General features: G+C 43.7%; 1 protein-coding gene across 2 annotated transcripts in view; it reads right to left on the bottom strand.

Moving 5' to 3' along the window:
• Positions 1–19360, bottom strand: part of col4a5 (collagen, type IV, alpha 5 (Alport syndrome)) — a 197397-nt gene that overhangs the window by 56984 nt on the left and 121053 nt on the right. For both annotated transcript variants that reach the window (XM_067997220.1, XM_067997221.1), the window contains 8 exons: positions 19068–19138; positions 18461–18652; positions 13695–13863; positions 11567–11659; positions 9302–9406; positions 6996–7093; positions 5989–6139; positions 4177–4290 (listed from right to left, as the gene is read on the bottom strand). In XM_067997220.1, coding sequence (XP_067853321.1) covers positions 4177–4290; positions 5989–6139; positions 6996–7093; positions 9302–9406; positions 11567–11659; positions 13695–13863; positions 18461–18652; positions 19068–19138 — 993 coding nt within the window. The remainder of the gene's footprint in view (positions 1–4176; positions 4291–5988; positions 6140–6995; positions 7094–9301; positions 9407–11566; positions 11660–13694; positions 13864–18460; positions 18653–19067; positions 19139–19360) is intronic.

The raw sequence follows: 19360 nt of genomic DNA on the forward strand, positions 1-19360 counted from the left end.
AGTGTGACATTCACATTTCTTGCACCAGCCATCCTTATGGCGTCTCTGATCGAAAAGCTTATTCTACAAATACGATTTCTTGGAACTCAAAGAACTTAGGGGAGAAAAAAGACGGAAAAAGAGATACTTTGTTTATTTTGTAGTCAGTGCTCAAAGGATTGCTTAGTAAGATGCAATTATCTCTAAAATAAGGGGTTAACCTCCCCCCCCCACAAAAAAATAAAAAGTTCATAAACAAACCATTAAACCACAGCCAAGTTACTGATGCAAGTACCTGTTTGACCTGAGCAGGTTCAAGGTTCAGCGTATTGGGGTCGCCAGGGAGTTGGGAGTCACCAAGCAGTTACAAGTTGCATATGAGAGGAAAGCCAGTCATTGGTTAGAAAACGAAACCAAGCAGATTGAAGTTTGACAACTTCAAATACAGGTTAATAAAACATTTTAGGTTTCTGCAAATGTTTAAAAATCTTCAATAAATCCCAAGCATCAATATTGGTGGTGCATTTTTGAAAAAGATCGAATGGCTTCGTAACGGTGTTGAGCACATAGAACGACTTCCAATGCGTCATTTTACTGTTCATACTTATGAACTTATATTTATGTAGTGCCTTATCAAATCCTCAGGGTGCCCCGGATTACCTTTTCTGAAATGCAGTCACTGTTGTTATGTCTACAAATGTGGCAGCCAAATTGTGTACAACAAGTTCCCACAAACAACAAATGAGATGAATGACTAGTTAATCTGTTTTATTTAGTTGTGTTTGTAGAGGAAAGAATGTTGGCCAGGACACTGGGGGAGCTCCGAATCTGCCTTTGAAAAGATTCATGGGATCTTTAACATCCAACTGAACAGGCAGATGGGGCCCTCATTTAATGTCTCATCCAAAAGATGGCACCCGCAACAACGCAGTGCACCTTCAGTACTGTACTGAAGTGTCAGCCTAGATTGTAAGGCCGATTTTATGAATGCAGACTCCTGGTGGGGTCTGCCCAATGGGAGTGTATATCAGGAAATGGTGGGCGAGCTCCCAATGATTCTGTCCACTTAATAAATTCATCTTATCCTCGGTCTTTCAAAGTCAAATGTAAGTGACGTCCAGGAAATGTCAATAGAATCAAACTCTCCTATAAAAAGAAGCAGTCATTAGGTGATGACGAGCTTGGGTATTAAAGCCTTTACAATGTAGGAGGAAGGGAAGACAGAGGGGAGGTAAGGAGATCCATAGTTTTGAGGTCCTGGGAAAGAAAGAGTTAGAGTAGAAGATGGTGTCATGATTCTTGATTTCAACATTGAGGATGCAGGAGGTGGAAGAGTGTGTAGAAGACTAAAGTGGGAAGAAGACTACCTGCTCTAGTTCAGTTCTGTAAGCTGGTTGATGTATGAAAGTATCTAATGCAACATATAATCAAACCTTCCCCCTCCCTCCCTGCAGAAATGTAAATCACCTTCAGTCCCCCATTTCCATTACAAACACCACAACCCAGCTCAGAACTGATCTCGTGATGGTAAAACTATTGTCCCATTCAGGTCACTGTATCGCCATCACCACCAAGTTTCATTACAAAAAAAAAATCGATGACTATTTCAGGGGGAAAAAAGGATTACAGTGGAGTGAAATAGCAAACAGGTCATGTCATGGTCCCATCACTTTTGTGTTCAGGAAGCCAAAAATGGCAACAGAACGGGAGCCAATGGAGGCTGCCAGTTACACCAGTATTGATACTTGAACATTCTTCTACTAGACACTGAACTAGACACACCACAAATAAAAAGGGGCATGGAGAAGCAGAAAGCCTGTTAGTAGGTGTATTATATTAGATGCTCAGCTGAAGCCATGCGCTACAAGCTTATATAGTCGTAGGTAGTTAGTACTTTGACTATCCGACTAAAAACATGCATGCATTAACCTTGCAGTGCAAAGAGCATTCTGGAAATTAAATAGGGGTCTCTTTGGAAGAGACAGAAAATGTTTTAAACAGAAACTCAATGGGTGCAGTGGATTGGTGGTTACTATCCTTTGATTCAGATTCCGTGGCTGTGCATCAATCACGTCCTTCCAGCAAATGCCCTTAAACGCTTGACACATTTTTAAAACATCTCTGACCGTGACCGTGAGCTACAACTGATCGGTGTGCGGACATCTCCGCCATGCACAAAATTTACATGTGGGTAATAAGGAGTTAATTCTGGCACAACTGATATCGTAATTTCAACCATGCACACAGACAAGCAAACATAGGTACAACATAGTGATTTGTGAACAAAAACTAAAAGGGCCATGATTTTCATGTTTGGCAAACTTTGTTTGTGCGCTCACACATATATATTTACACACACACACGCCTGATGCAACAAAATAAACTGCACATGCACATGGCTTTGTGGTGACAAAAATGATGATCTTCCTCCCCACACAGAAACAGGGTTTGCCAAACACCTTAGGACGACAGTGCCCCTTTAGCATAACTTACTTGTAACATTTTAACACCTCATACTCTTGAAACACCAACGCTCCATTCTTAGCAAAATACAAAATTGGATTTACCAAACCAAATTCTCTTACTTGCACCTTACAAATAATGTGGGAAACTCCTTCCCAGCTTGGGAAAAGGCACATTTCTCACAAAGCGTTGGACATGACTTCTGCACTCAGGTGAGCTGGTCTAATTCCCAAGTTTATAACCTGTTCAGAATTACGATTACAGGTTTTACACTTCAGCAGGTACAGGACAAACACAAGTTTTAGTATTCTGAAGTCATCTCCCCCACTTCCATATTGAACAAGAGCTCCACCTACAGGCCAGCCCGCAATTCACTGGTGGCTGTCTGTAGCCAGCTGTTGCTGCAGTGGATGAAACATCTGTCCAGCTGCAATAATGTTCAAATAATCAGTTAGCAAAAATGAACGGGGGCGGGGAGGGGGGTGGTGGGAAAAGATAAAGTACTGCCAAAAGACGAAGAAGATCACACCAAAAGTAGGGAGTTTCACCTTATTCCTCTTTTGGTTATCCTTCATGGATTATGCCAAAGTAGTGCCAACAAATGGGGGTAGGCTAATTATAATTTGACTTTTAACATCCACCATGAGGACTGATAAACTGAAAGTATTATGGCCCTGAATTTCCTTGAGGGTTCTGCTGGAATCCAGCTACAAATCCAGCAGGTGTTTAGTGGGAGTTGACTGGAAAAAGGCAAGGACCTGGTTAGAACTCCTGCCCACCCCTTACAAGGCCAATGATACCGAGTGAGCAGAGATTTCCTCAGGGCTGGGAGTTCCTGCTTCCACAGCTCAGAAGGGAGCTAATGTGTAACACTGGAGGGCAGTACACAGAAAAATGAGTCATACCAGGCTACAGAAAGGAGCAAGTGGATCCCTCCGGAGGTAAGAGTCTAGGCCTTGAATCCTAAAGAACAGGTTGTTTTGTTAAAAAAAAATGGTTTGGTCCTCTTACATAAGGATCTGAGGGGAGACTCCATGGAGTCTTGGTGGGGTGGGGGTGACCTGAGTACCCTCCCCACAATGATGGGCAGGCGCCGGACTTTCCTGCATGGGGGCAGGTGGATGCCAGCGACATGCCTGTACCGCGGCACGGTCACTCATTGGCCCAAAGCAAATGGGTTGTCCTCCCACCGACCCTGCAAACTCTGGAAGGGTGAGTGCTGGAGAAAACTGGTGGGCCCGATCACAATGTAAACACTGGGATCGGTGTCTGTGGATTTGTGGGGCCTAGCATCCTTGAAAAGCAGTCCAAACAATGGTACTTGGTGTAGTGACTTGTTTGTTGGTGGGGGTGGGGTGGGGGGGGGGGGGGAAGGGTGCGAGTGGGCAGAAAGGGAACCTTAAGCTGTATATTGTATAAATTTATCAGAGTAATCAGTTGGCAAATGATGGGCATCAAGAACAGTTTTTAAAAGTTCCTCATTACAGTAATGGAGTTCTGCATGGTTCAATTTCTCTTTATATTTCATACCTAAGAAGATATACATGGGAATTCTGGTTAAAATGGTCCCTAACATGTGTGCCGGAGAAGGATGGTGACGCCTAGGAAAACATTACATTGTTAGGTGGTACCCAACTAGCTGAAATGATACCTTCGGGTCTCCAGACTCTCAGTGATTTTATTAACTTTCAAGTGTGGGCGGGTTGAATGACGTGCAGCTATCAGAATTCATACCTGGTTGACCAGGAAGCCCAGCTGGACCTTGTGGGCCTGGAAGGCCCCGACCACCTATTCCAGGTGGGCCTGCTGGACCAGGAGGACCTGGAGAACCACTGAAACCGGGATCACCTAAGGGAGGGGAGAAAAAGGTCACAAGAAATTGTTTTTTTCTGGGAAACAGCATGCATTTTTAAACTTCTGCCTAACACATACTCCCACTGCTTGAACTCAGTTTACACTTTTATCATCCAAAGGCTCATCTAAATGTCCAAAAACTACAGTTTCTTTTTTGATTGAGGTGACTTCATTTGAAGTTCAGATAAGAGCAACAGGTGCACCTTGTGTAAAATTTGGCTCGAGTTACATTGAATTGTCAGCCTAGCCTTTCCACATGGTATGGGCAGAGCCAGAAAGCAACTTGGAGTCATGCTCTGTGGCATCCCTGACTCTCCTCTGTTTCTGTCAGGGCCAGTCCTTTCAGAGGCCACACATGGGCTGGCATGCAAATGAGGGAAAGATGCCAGAAGCCATTTTCACTCTTTGGATGCCCCGGGTACCCTGTTAAGCCCTAGCACCTAGTGTTCAAACAAGGCGACCTTGGGCTAAATAGAGAGAAGAGGCCTGTCCAAGCACTCTCAGGGGCCAGCCACACACAGGCCGCACCAACCAAAGGTAACATTTTCAGATCAAAAATAATTTTTCTCCACAGGCAACATACCGACTACCTCTTCCTCCAGCCGTGGCAGGTGCAGCAAGTTTCTGTACCCAGACTGGCACAATTTGCCCGGCTGAGGTGGTGGAGCCCACGATAATGACCCTGGGGTCAAAAATACGGTCAGTCTCAGGAGGGCCATTTCCAGGGCAGGCAGAAGTCCTGTCCCTCGCCGCCAGAATGCGTCCCAATTAAAGGGGGGAGGCAGATGGCCTAGGCCATTATGTTGAATGAATGATTGCGCGTAGGCAGTGAAATTATCAACTGGATCACAGAAGCTATGATGGTGACCTTAACCCACTCGTGACTGTACGTCTCACTTGAGACGTCCTCATTTGTGGAAGATATTTATCACACCATCCTGCTGGTTAAGAACCAAATTGCCATTGTTGAGCATCAATTCACAGACATAAAAGCAGAACCGTGCATCTTCCTAGAACCCATTTGAACTGACACTTTCGATTCCACCTGGAGAATAAACAGACTATCTTACCATTGACTGTGCGCCCCAGCATGTGAGAGACAGCCAGCCGTTAATTCTCACAGAGTGCTAAGTTTCTTATGCAAATTGAAAGATTGCTTCAATCCAGTGGATATTATAACATATGGCTCAAGGGACAGTTGTAGACCATTGCCCTCTCACCTATGGCCCCTGACAACCTACCTGCTTCAGGTGTTTCAGAATTTTTGCTCATGGCTCACTTGTGTGTGAGATGTGGCTGGAGCTCCAGTCAATGCTATTCCCTTTGCTTTCCAGTTAAGGGAAAAGAAAGCATTGTTACTTGGAAGAGTTGGGCAGCCCTACATCCAACGAAAAAGTGAAAGGGCCAGTCAGCAACTTGAAATCAAAAGCACACTGATATGAGAAATCATGGGCACAGGACCATGTTCCATCACTCTGCAGCCTGGCATATTGGAGCATACCCGAGAGCTGCTATTAAGCAAGCCGCTACTTCAGACTAATAAAAAGTTAGTGAGCAAAAGTGCGTTAACTCATCATCGGGAAAATACAAGATGTCTTCAGACACTCCCACCATTGCCCGTACAAATATCCACACCAATGATTAACAAAGTCAGCTTGTGAGATTCTTTCAGCAATATGTCATGAAATGTACCTTTTGCTCCGAATGTGCCATCTAACCCTGGTCGACCTGGTTGGCCTGGCAATCCAGGGAATCCTGCATCACCTTTAGGTCCCGGCAGCCCATCAATACCTCGTAAGCCTAGAGGACCCGGTGGTCCTGGAAGTCCAAAGCCTGGATCTCCCTGTGTGGAAACAGTCATGAAGCAGTTCATTTCTTAGGAGTTACTGCTTTATTTGTTTATTATAGTATCACAACATTAGCTAGACATTTATACACCGGAAGCATTGCTCAATATCCAGAGTGAGTTGAAGTAAGCCATGATCTAATTGAATGGCGGAACAGGCTCGAGGGGCTGAATGACCTACTCCTGTACCTATGCTTCTAAGCCTTACGTTAAGGCTCTCCGTCAGACCTGAAGGATCGGTCGTGGTCAGCGGTGCTGGTGTTTAAGTATACTGCTGTACCTGTCTACTGCAGTAATGTAAATGACCTTTGAATCACTCTTGCACCATGTGCGACTTAGGATCTCCAACAAGATACCTATGCGGTATGACTAGGCTTTGGACATAGCAATTCACTGTCCAATGTAAAATACCTGGAGCAAATTCCCACTCCTCTTAGTTCCTGATTGCAGTCATGATCGAGGTGGTGGGGGGAGGGGGGTGGCTAACTGAGTGCAGGCTGCATCATCTCTCTATAAGGAGGAAATAAATAATGCTGGGGGTATTATCCAGGGTGATCCTGGTAAATGTGGTCACTTTCTCAGGAATCAAAACTTGGCGAGAGTTGGGGGAACGATATACAGGAAAAATTATATTAAATTATATTTAAAAAATAGCATAAAAACTCCTCCAATAAGGCACTGAACTACATTTGTAAGCACAGCGCATCAGGCAATTCTGTGGTGCTGATATTGTAGACTTCTGCAGTAAACAGTAATTTTCCAGTGAAATCACTACATAGCACCAGCACCTCTAGGTCATGGGACGACACTGTGTTCTGAAAGTCAATTGTTAACCAAAACAGTAAATACAGACCTTTGACCCCGAACGCCCTGGTTGGCCTGGTGTCCCATCACGACCCGGTCTTCCCGGATTTCCCGGAACACCTGGTGAACCTGATGGTCCTCCCAAACCTGCGAAAGGTAAATCGGATAACACAGCTTAGCAATTAGCTTCAAGACTGTGTCTTCCTCCTTCCAACTCAAAGTACGATCGACATTTCAGTCATACTTTTGGAAGAGAGAAAATTTCAACAAAACTACAAGAGACATGTTGCGCAACATGGGTCACTGCAACCTGGAATGCGTTTTCAGGCAAAGAAGTCATATTCTGCTTATGTGAGAAACTGTCCAGTTCAACCATCTTTGAGGAGTGGTGGAGGGAGCAAGTGGAAAGATGCAAAAAGTGACAATCGTGGTCAAACCTAAATGAGGAAGGAGCATTGGAATGCAAAACCTCCAGCAGGGTGAAGATAACGGAGTTCTGTTGGGTTTGTTATAGAAAATCGTGGGATCAGGTCTGAGGCATTTCTTAGGAATCCACAATATTTTTAATAGGACCAGTTAAATTATTGAGGGAATTCACCAATTTAGTTACAGAGAAGAAAGTTCACACTGCATTGTTCTAACTCATTTTCTCCTAGGATCCCAAAACAGGAACTTCTTACCTCCCCCAGTCTTTGCTTCTTCCTGTAAACTACAGGTTTTTAAAATCAATATTTGTCATCACCTAACCGTTACATCACCTTTTTCTACTCTTTTTGACCTCGGTGATGTCCTGCACTAGGGGCCTAGGCCCTTCACCTTGGTTTCTCAATTGAAGAAAAATATTTATTTGATTACCTTTACGGACCAAGGAGAAATGTATCCCCAGGAGATTGAATGGTCTGATAGGGTAAATTGTATGTAGTCTGTATAAGAAGCAGACTTGAAAGGCTGAAATGACCTTTTCTCAGTCCGATTATTTTTAAATCGCTTCAAAAATGGGGAGGCTGGAATTGAGATTCTTGCAGAAAAAGATGGGGATTGTGAGAAACAGATTTAGTTTTACAGTTATTTTTAATCATATCATTTTCGTTTTCAATTTCTGGCCTTTGTACTCCACATTTTCACGTCCTCTTTTACCCTCAACTTGAACTGTAGGCCCTGAAGCCCCTTTAAGCTGCCTTTGACTGTGTGTATAATAAACTATGGTACTACGCAATAGTCACCTCTTTCTAACAAGGCATTAAAAATGTGAGACTTTTTAAACTTGAAATAATCTGCAGAGCATTAGGCAAAACAATTTTGATATTTTTAAGAACCTAGACACTATTAATAAAACCAATTATTCCACACGCATGGTCTTAATAACAGCGAGTTTAAAATCTTCACAGCTGGCTGAGGATATGTCTACAATTATTGTGACTGGTTCTACTTATAGTGTATCATCTGTGACAAGTGACAATTTAAAACTTCCCACACAAACACAATCCCATGAAAATTGAGAAAAACCTTTCGCAAGTTACTTTTTACATCTGAGTGAATGTTAAATGTAGCAAGTTTAGAGATATCACTGATCCACAGAAGTGAGAAGTAAGAAATTAGAGGCAGAACAAGTGAGTAAGATCAAGTGGTGAAAGGAAATGAAACTAGAGTGGACTACAGGACTCTATCCTAGTAGCCAGTTCAGTGCTGCATTGGCAGAAGTGATCGGGAAGAGGCTGAACGGGGGCCAGCAATGGTCTTCGGGACCGCTATGGTATTTTAAAAAAACCTACCATTTTGGTGGTCTCTTGAAAAACCAGTGGTTAGGCGGCACGTAGGTTTGGTTATTCTGAACGCAGCAGGCCCCCTATTTGCATGTGCAAAGGACTTAACATCTGTTTCAGGTGCGGGCCCTGGATACCTATACTTTAGCCGTTACAAATTTGGTGGGTGCCATACTTCTGACACGGAATGCACATGCGCATATTGCCCACCATATTGGACATTTAGGCATCCATTTTATGCCTCTAAAACGGTTGTGCCATCAATGAATTTCAAGGCCAATAAACTTAAACTCGGTTTGCCTGTTCTGGGATTCAGTTGAACGGTAAAGATCCCTAGCACTATTCAAAGAGCAAGGAGCTCTCCCCGTGACCTTGCCAACATCTGACCCTCATCTAACACTAAACAATCACTGGTCATTTATCTGATAACTGTATGTGGGACCTTGATGTGTACAGTTGTGTGCTGAATTTATCTACATGCAAAAGAAGCGCCTTGGGATGTTTGAGTGATGTGATAAGGAGCTATATAAATGCAAGGGTCTTTTTTTGCTACTACTATTTAGAGATACATCAACAGTGAATAAGAACCTACCTTTTAGGCCTGGTGGACCAGGGAATCCAATACCTGGCATCCCCATGTCCCCCTTTGGTCCCTGGAGGCCTGGTAAACCGGGCTGTCCAGGTTGACCTGAGTTACCTAAAGAATGGAACAACGCAAATTTGAGATATTATTACAAATACATAGATGATGAGCGAACTTAACTGTTTCTGCTTCCTCACATCCTGTTCAGAATATGAGTTTGCCGGACTACATGTGGTTACAAGCATGGATATAAATATATAGGTGCACCTCTGAGAATGGGGAAAGAAACAATTCTAATGAAGGTGACCTCATTAGCCACTGTGACCAAATCCTTTCCTTAAGAGTGCAACAAATATGAAATAACTGTTATCATATAATCCACTAATCCTCCTGGCAATATTCTAACACTATCAAACATGGACAAGTCTTTTATCATATTTTCTCTTGAAGGTGGTGACAGTTACTGGAAGACTGGCGGCCTTAATGTTCCCTCTTAATATGTGAGCTTGGGCAGTGAATGTTGATCTGCTATTTAAACATAGCTAAAGCTAACCCTGCCCTCATCTGGCATACAGTGATGCACACACTCACAAATGCGCACACACATTTTCCAACAGCAGCCAATGGATTAAACCAAAGACAGGCTTACTTACTTTGCCACTGGGGGAAGTATCCAAATATAAAAGATCTGACAATCACTGCACTTAGGTTTCTCCAAGAGATCATGAGATCTCAAACATCAGATGAGCCACGATATCAAAGACGACATTATAACTAAATACTTCCTGGGTTCTGGGATCATACCAATGGTACAAACATTAACACGTCCTGGCTTCTATTTAAAAAGATAAGTGAATACCTCTCATTTAAACGTTCAAAATTGTGCAGAACCTTAGTTCACATTGGGGGAGAAATTGGTCCCCATCGCACCCATCATTGGGGGGACAATTTGCGTTGGGGGGGGACCAACCTCTGAGCTTGATCTCCCCCGCCTGATCCCCCCCTCAGAAATGCGGCGACTGCCAATTCGGCAACCGCCGACTTCTGGGTACCCGGAGCTATAACAGGCATTAGGGCACTTCAATGTGCTAATTTGGGGCCAAATTCCTGTTTAAGGGCGCCACTGCCAAATTCAGCAGAAACTGGGTGGAGCAATGGCCCAACCAATGGACCTTAAAAGGACCGCTAAAGGCCGCCGAAGAACAGGTAAGTGCCATTGTTTTTAAACTTAGCATAATGTGGAATATGGGGGAGCAAAAGTGCTCCTGTATAATAGAATACAGCTTGGTCCCCTCCTGTTAACCCTCCACCACCCCCACTCCAGTGCATACCTGCGGGCTGGCTCAGCTTTCAAATTTTGCAAAGGCCCCGACTGGCGAGCTGCATTGAGATGCACAAATGGCAGCAGCAGCTCATCAGTTTTATGGAAATGAGGCCCGAAGCACAATATGAAGCGGGCCTCGGGCCTTCGCCTGCGGTTGCGTGTTCCAGGCACGCTGCCCACTTCGCACCAGGAACCGAAGCAAAACCAATTTTTCGCCCATCATTTCAAGAACCTGGCTTCATCCCCGTTGAAATTTGGTCTCTTCCCCTCCCCGCTCCCCACACAAAGTGTCCCAGCAGAGAGATAAATGTGGGAAGTAAAATCAGTCCAATCAAACGCCCCCAGTGCTGGTGAGTTGGTGAAAGGGTTGGTGGCAGTGCCTTGCCCTTTAAGTATCTTCTCATTGTGCACCTGGAATTTCTATAGGGACCTTGATAGTCCAACAATGATGCTGATCAATCCAACATGGGCTTTGGCTCACATGTAAACCAATAAAATATTCACTTTTCCAGATTAAACAGGATCATGGATGGCTGGGAAAGTTTCCTTCATTTGGAGCATTGCAAGAAGTATATTGTAGAGAGCTTTGTATTACATAATAAGAATCGAGAAAATAATCGAGACTAATCGAGAAAATCCAAAGATGAGGTTTGGCTGACCATCAGTCATCAGCCCGGGTAAAAGGCTTCAGATTGAAAAGCTGATACTATATTCCACAACAGTCAGTCAGCAGAAGTGAGCCGAATAAGCAGAGTATCATTCTGCAGACATACGCTAAATTCAGAACTGACAACGTAAAAGAATACCTTGTGCTTTAAATATGTCATGGTCCGTTTTTCCAGCATGTTCATTTGTTCTTGCAAAAAATGTGCAAATAGCCACTAACTTCTTTATTTCACCACAGAAAGTACACAAGTTAAACAAATACTTAAAGAGCTTAAACATCTTACCTGGGCGACCTGGTAGCCCAGCTTCACCTGGGGACCCTGGAGGACCTGATGGACCAGGTTCAGAGACTGTTTTACCTGGTTCACCTTTAGCACCTGGACAGAATGGAAGAGGATTAATGACGGATCCTTTAGATGTTAATGCCAGTTGTACATTAGACAACACTGTATTAAAAGAAAAACACTAACGATCCTGCCAGAGCCTCCATAATTTGATGCTATTTTCTTTCACTCAAATGTTGTGGCACAAATGCAAACTGAAAATTTTAAAAAGTGACCTGCAGTAGAAGTGAATATTTGAAAATTAGTTTCCCTCAGTGCTTTGTCTTTCATTTTGTCCTCTGACTTCTTCTCTCCTAAAAGCAATCATTCATGATGAGGGTTGATTCCGTGGGCACTGGTAGCCCTCTGGTACCTTGACCTAGTGGCCATTTTTCATATCTGAGCCTAGACAGTGAGTACAGGCAGGTTATACGACCCAGGAAAGGTAGTGCAGCTGTGCCTGAATCTTTCCCCACCTGATGTCCACATGCATGCACTTTCCCTCAAGAGTCACTGGATAGATACCAAATGTGGGAATATGTATTACTAAACTATGAATAGGTGATAAATCTCTGTACCAGTCAAAAAGCCAAGTCTATTTTTACTTTTCAAAAATATTGTGGACCTGGCTTCCTAGTCAGATAATAAACATAACATCCCAGCAAAAATCACTGAAATTTTATGTCTTCTAAATTAATGTCTTCTACAAAATAGAAGAAATTAAATAATTTAAAAAGTATTTCCTACTGCAGTAAGATTCTAATGGTTAGCGATCCACCAATACTTTCAGTAAAATGTCTAAATGAGGCCAAAATTAAAGTGGATAGCACCTACAAAACAATTAACTCAAATTGCTTTTACCCTAGCTCCCCCTCCCTCAATAGCAGATCAAGGCACTGTCAAATTGCTATATATTCCAATATGGACCACCTTAGACAAAATCTGATTGAGAGAGATCGGGAATATTTCATTTTTGGAAATCAACATTACAATTATGAATAGATCCGCTTTTCAAGAGCTTCTAACAGGTTCAAAATAGAAATCCCTCATTGTAATTTTTTAAAAAAGAATTAAGAGAAAATCAAATTTTCTCTTTACTAAATCTAATTTCCATCACTTTGGGCATTGCTTGTCAAAAGGTACCATAACAAATTGAATTATTGCAGATTTTTCATATACAGGACTAAAGCCCTGCGTGCAACAAATATTGAAGCATAATCTTCACATTGATCAGAGGTCATCTGGCTTTTTTGCGGGTCGTTTGGGGCAGGGAGTTATGATATCAAGAGGTAGGATAGTTACTACATTCCTTCATGGCAAGTTCCGATTTGCAGCCAAACCAATACAGGAAGAGGAAAGGGAAGAAAAATACATTTGACAATAAGACAACTCAAGCTACTTTTAAGTTTCTCCTTGCGGGAGACCGAGAGCTGGTCACCTGCCCACCCATTCAAGCGAGGGAGAAAGCCAACTGAATGGAGGGGAGCATCTGAAACAGTCTGCTCACTAACTGTGAATCCCATCTAGAATGACCTCCAAAGGGGAAGATTTCAGGTGTTTGGTTTGTAATGAGTTTGGATACGATTGGAAGTACCATCTATAAACTAAGTATCCTCAGCTTAAGCCCTGATAGATAGATTTACCACCATTAAAGAGGTGTAAGGGCTTCTGTTTCCTGGACAAGCATCCTCTGAGAAATCCTTCCAGTACAACACTTTTTTAAATACACATCAATATACATGTACACTTTCGTTTAGGACCCCAATGTACATGTACACTTGCATACAAGATCCTAATAAACATTTTATTATAGGACCCCAATGTACAAGTACATTTTCCTATAGGACTTCAATGTATATGTACATTTGCATATAGGACCCTAATGTTCATAAAATATGAAGTTTTTCAAATTAATATCTTGATCACATTCAACCTTAAACCCCTCTTAGCTAATCACCACAGTAGAACTAAGGTAACACTAGCTTTAACAAAGTTGTACTTAATTTGGCCATGAATATCAAGTTGTGAGTTGGATCCCAATTTCACTAGTCGGGGAAGAGGCACATCAATACTTAAAATGTCAACCTACCTGGTGCTCCAGGGCCTCCGGGACGGCCTGAGACTCCTTGCGCACCCTTTTCACCTGGATACCCTGGTGGACCAAATCCTGGTGGGCCCATAGGTCCTCTCTCTCCTGGAAATCCCAGTGGACCTGGATCACCTGGTGGTCCTCTTGCTCCTTTGAAGGCTAGGCCACCCTGAAAAAATTCCATTTACACATTATCAAAGAGGTGGTGTAAACTGATCTCATTCCCCAAAGACACAAATCTGCACATCCATTTATTTGGTATAAAGACACACCAACAAAGATGCTTTATTCATACCATTTTTTCTAAATGTTAAAATCCAGAAAAATCTCACCTTTATGTTGAGTGGCTGGATGGAAAAACAACAATCATACCCATATGCAGGTTATACTCTCCTTTCCAAAGTTAACAGGCAATAAAAAAAATCCATATTAAGCTGCAATTTATACACTGGTCTTTATGGTAGGTGCTTACCAAAGAAAAGGTTTGGAGTTGACACACTTTCCAGGTTAAGAGCCCAATGAACAAAGCCCATCTGAAACCAGGAATGGCACATCATGTCTCTAATCCATGGCCCCCTTGTGATTCCCTTCAATTTCTGTCTTTTGGAAGCATTTTAAGCTGCTCCATAATCTATTTTCAATTTACCGCAGTTCCCTGAAGCCCCTCAATTAATTATCTCACCTTTTTAGCTTCTCCCTGCACCATGCACTATTCCCTAGTCAGACAACCTGCTCTCAGGCATCTGCCAATATTACTGGGTATTAGAATATACTTGACATCTGATGCAGGGTTGAGTCAATTGAACAGAGATCAGACATTCACCAGCACAAACATGTTTCCTATTACATGTTGCTATGTTAACCATCTAAAATGATACGGTTAGATAAATGCATTCCCAAATCAAGCTTGAAGTTAGATATGCTTTTTGACATACATGCTACAATTATCTGGGGACTTACATTCCCTAGTAATCACGTTAAGGACTTTGCAGAAGGTCTTTTACTTCCAAGGCTTGAGGAGCACCCTCAAAATGGTTGTCATTTGGTTATGGTCATTTGGTTGTGATTGTTGGTTATTGATGTTGTTATCGTCGTTGACACATGGGACAGAGGGGACACAAATTTCTCCCTCCCTCTCTTATGTCAGTGTTTGGGCTGGATTAAAACGTAGCAGAGCAACATAAGTTTATGTTAAGAACGCAGCATTCGTTCATTCTCAACTCCTCTTTTGGTGCTTTTTGTTCAAATGCTGCACTGTAAACAGACGTTGACTTGCCTGACTTGATTCATTTAATTAGTGTGGGGGTTGGTGTGCTCAAACAAAGGAGGTCAAAAAGAACCAATCAATACTTTGGCTAACAAAAATTCTAAATTGCACCTACTGTCTCAGAGGGTAGTAGAGTGTCAAGATGGCTCCTGGGTTGGCAACTCCTTAATTGAGATTTCTTTGCAACTCTATCCATGGCCATCCATTGCCATCCTTTGCCCTTTCTCTCCCTGTCTTCTCTCTTCCACAGCATAAGATCCCCTGTCCCTAATAGTGGATGCATTTTAGCCCCAACTGCATGTTCAAGCTACAAGTTTAAAGCTACTTGTGCAGAGCACATTGTCCATCCCCCGACCCTGCTTGTTCTTCGTTTACACTGTGCACTTTTCAACAGCTGGAACGCTGATCAAATTTGACTTCCCGCACTCCTGGATTCCTCTTCCATCAGGACTACGCTGCTCTACTCGGCTACACTGTAAGACGCTGATACTCAGTCACTAAGTTTTAAGGTAACCTTTTCTAGCCTACAGCCCATCCTTCACCTACTGTTGTTACCTGCTGAGCTTCTGACTTTACTTCAACGCACTGCTGGTTTCCCAGCTTTATTTTGCTGCTATTTGGGTCCTGGACAGAAATCTCTGGCCCAATTTTTACAGGGTGGTGGGAAGAGATCACGAGAGCGCGGGGAAAACGCAAGGCCGGGGACGCGGAGGTCCTGTCCAGCAGGACCTCATCATAATTTTTTTCTTTTGTTTCTCACCCGACAGCCGGCTAAATCAACAGGCTGGCCGGCTGCCGAGTGGGAAAACCAGAGGCAGGAGGCCGTAGCCGGGGACCCTTGGGGACAGTCCCTGGCAATTGGGAGGGAGCTACAGATCGGGGATTGTTGGAGTTTGGGAGGAAGAGAGTGGAAATTGGGAACGTGGGACACTCGCATGGAATGCTACCAGCCACTGTAAAAATGGCAAAGGGTGCGTACACGGTTGGTTTGGGGACAAGTTTCCCCTTTTAACATTTTTAAAGATGTCGGACTCCTGCAGCTTTAATTCTCCACAGGAAGCGTTTGACACCAGAAATAACAATACTGCTTTACGGATACAGCAAATTGCCCCAGTGGCTGGATGGGTAAATTCACTGCATACTGGTGCAGAGGCATAATGATCAGAGAGGTTCCAGATTCAATACCTGATCTGCACTGAGTTTCCTGATGTATGGGGTTTGGAGGAGGTATTGTGGGGCTGTTTCCCTCACCATTAGATGCCCTGCCACAGCAAATTATGCCCCAATATATCTCATAAGAACATAAGAAATAGGAGCAGGAGTAGGCCATATTACCCATCAAGCCTGCTCCACCATTCAATAAGATCATGGCTGATCTTTGACCTCAACTCCACTTTCCCGCCCGATCCCCATATCCTTTGATTCCCCTAGAGTCCAAACATCTATCGAACTCAGCCTTGAATATACTCAACGACAGCCCGCTTGATTGGCACCCCATCCACAACCCTAAACATTCACTCCCTTCACCACTGGCGCACTGTGGCTGCAGTGTGTACCATCCACAGGATCCACTGCAGCAACTCGCCAAAGCTTCTTCGACAGCACCTCCCAAACCACCTAGAAGGACAAGGGCTGCAGGCACATGGGAACAACACCACCTGCACGTTCTCCTCCAAGTCACACATCATCCCGACTTGGAACTACATCGCTGTTCCTTCATCGTTGCTGGGTCAAAATCCTGGAATTCCCTACCTAACAGCACTGTGGGAGAACCTTCACCACACGGACTGCAACGGTTCAAGAAGGTGGCTCACCACCACCATCTCAATGGCAATTAGGGATGGGCAATAAATGCTGGCCTTGCCAGTGACGCCCACATCCCATGAACGAATAGCGTATGCTTTGAGGATCATTTTCCAATCCTCACTAGATACAGGGGAGGTACTGGAGGACTGGAAGACTGCAAACATAGTACCATTGTTTAAAATGGGTACGAGGGAAAGGCCGAACAATTATAGGCCGGTCAGTCTTACCTCGGTGGTGGGAAAACTATTAGAATCAATACTGAGAGAAAGGATAAACTGTCACTTGGAAAGGCATGGTTTAATCAGGGATAGTCAGCATGGATTTGTTCAGGGAAGGTCATGCCTTACAAATCTGATTGAATTCTTTGAGGAAGTGACGAGGAAGATTGATGAGGGTAGTGCAGTGGATGTTGTCTACATGGGTTTTAGTAAGGCATTTGACAAGGTCCCACATGGCAGACTGGTCAGAAAGGTAAAAGCCCATGGGATACAGGGAAATGTGGCGAATTGGATCCAAATATTGGCTCAGTTACAGGAAACAAAGGGTAAAAGTTGATGGATGTCTTTGCGAATGGAAATCCCTTTCCAGTGGTGTGCCACAGGGCTCAGTGTTGGGTCCCTTGCTGTTTGTGGTATATATTAATGATTTGTTGGACTTGAATGTAGGGGGCATTATTGGCAAATTTGCAGACGACACAAAAATTGGCCGTGTAGTTGATAGTGAAGAGGATAGCTGTAGACTCCAAGAAGGTATCAATGGGTTGGTGGAGTGGGCGGAAAAGTGGCAAATGGATTTCAACCCGCAGAAATGTGAGGTAATGCACTTAGGGAGGGCAAACAGTAAAAGGGAATACGCAGTAAACGGGAATATATTGAGAGGGGTAGAGGAAGTGAGAGACCTTGGAGTGCATGTGCACAGGTCCCTAAAGGTGGCAGTACAGGTAGATAAGGTTGTGAAGAAGGCATACGGAATGCTCTCCGTTATTAGCTGAGGTATAGAATACAAAAGCAGGGATGTAATGATGGAACTGTATAAAACGCTGGTAAGGCCGCAGCTGGAGTATTGTGCGCAGTTCTGGTCACCACATTACAGGAAGGACGTAATTGCTCTGGAGAGAGTTCAGAGAAGATTTACAAGAATGTTGCCAGGGCTTGAAAATTGCAGCCTCGAGGAGAGATTGGATAGGCTGGGGTTGTTTTCCTTGGAGCAGAGGAGGCTGAGGGGAGACTTGATTGAGGTGTACAAAATTATGAGGGACCCAGATAGAGTAGACAGGACCTGTTTCCCCTAGCTGAGAGTTCAAGAACTAGAGGACATAGATTTAAGCTGATTGGCGGAAGGATTAGAGGGGACGTGAGGAAAAACTTTTTTACCCAGAGGGTGGTGGGTGTATGGAATTCGCTGCCCGAATTGGTGGTAGAGGCAGGGACCCTCAACTCTTTTAAAAAGTACCTGGACCTGCACCTAAAGTGCTGTGAGCTGCAGGGCTACGGATCGGGTGCTGGAAGGTGGGATTAGAATGGGCACCTGGTTGTTCTTCGAGCCAGCACGGGCACGATGGGCCGAATGGCCCTCTTCTGTGCTGTATCTTTTCTATGGTTCTATGGAATTAAAAAAAAATCCTCCACCAACACGTCCGTGTCACCTGTCTTCATTTAGCAATCTGTACAAGGGTAGCAGAGAGATTACTTACAGGTACACCCTTATGACCTGGCGAGCCTGGCTGTCCATCTCTTCCTGGAGTGCCATCTAATCCTGGAAGTCCTGGGGATCCTGGAAAACCAGGGTCACCTCGATCACCTTTTGCACCAGGATAACCAAAGCCATCTCCTCGGTCACCTTTTAGGCCAGGGGATCCTGGAATACCTGGACGGCCTGGCGACCCCTGGAAGTGAGGAAAACAGGAATTTCTGGCTGTGACGTAGGATACTTTCATGTACCCAAGACTGGATAATGGTCTTTAGAGGCCAGAAAGTTATTGATCCAAAACATATGTTCTTAAAAATCTATAATATGGCATTAAAGAAACACAAAACATGCATCAAAGATTTCTGAAACCCCTAAAGAGAAACGGAGCACATGCAATGGGCAAATGTGTAAACCCCTTTATTACATTTGGGGATATATTACTTTTATTTATCTGCCTATATTTCTCTTGCTTTCCCTGGGGGATATTTTGACAATGGGATCGGCCTCCCGTTTTACACCCATCTGATTTTACCATTGTGGTCAATGAAGTTACTATTTAAACTCTCCTGGGAGAATGTTAGGTAATATCCATAATCTTGACAAGTACTTACAGGTGATCCCAAACTTCCAATTGGACCAGGTAGTCCTCTATCGCCTTTCATTCCAGACAATCCTGGTTGACCTAAAACCCATAAAGTAACAAATCAAAAACTCACTTCAGTTTTGTTTGAAGTCAATGGTGCGTGTGGATTAGTAGCATGAAACTTTGAGTCTTCAGAAGCACAGGTGAGATCGCACAGGATTAACGGTAATCTAAACAAAACCTTAGTCTCGTCAACTAGGAAGTTAAGGGAATTTAAATAACGTTGAAGAAACATTGCAGGCTGAAACTCAACAAGCTCTG

Source organism: Heptranchias perlo, chromosome 15, assembly GCF_035084215.1.
Source record: "Heptranchias perlo isolate sHepPer1 chromosome 15, sHepPer1.hap1, whole genome shotgun sequence".
In the NCBI taxonomy this organism is placed as follows: domain Eukaryota; kingdom Metazoa; phylum Chordata; class Chondrichthyes; order Hexanchiformes; family Hexanchidae; genus Heptranchias; species Heptranchias perlo.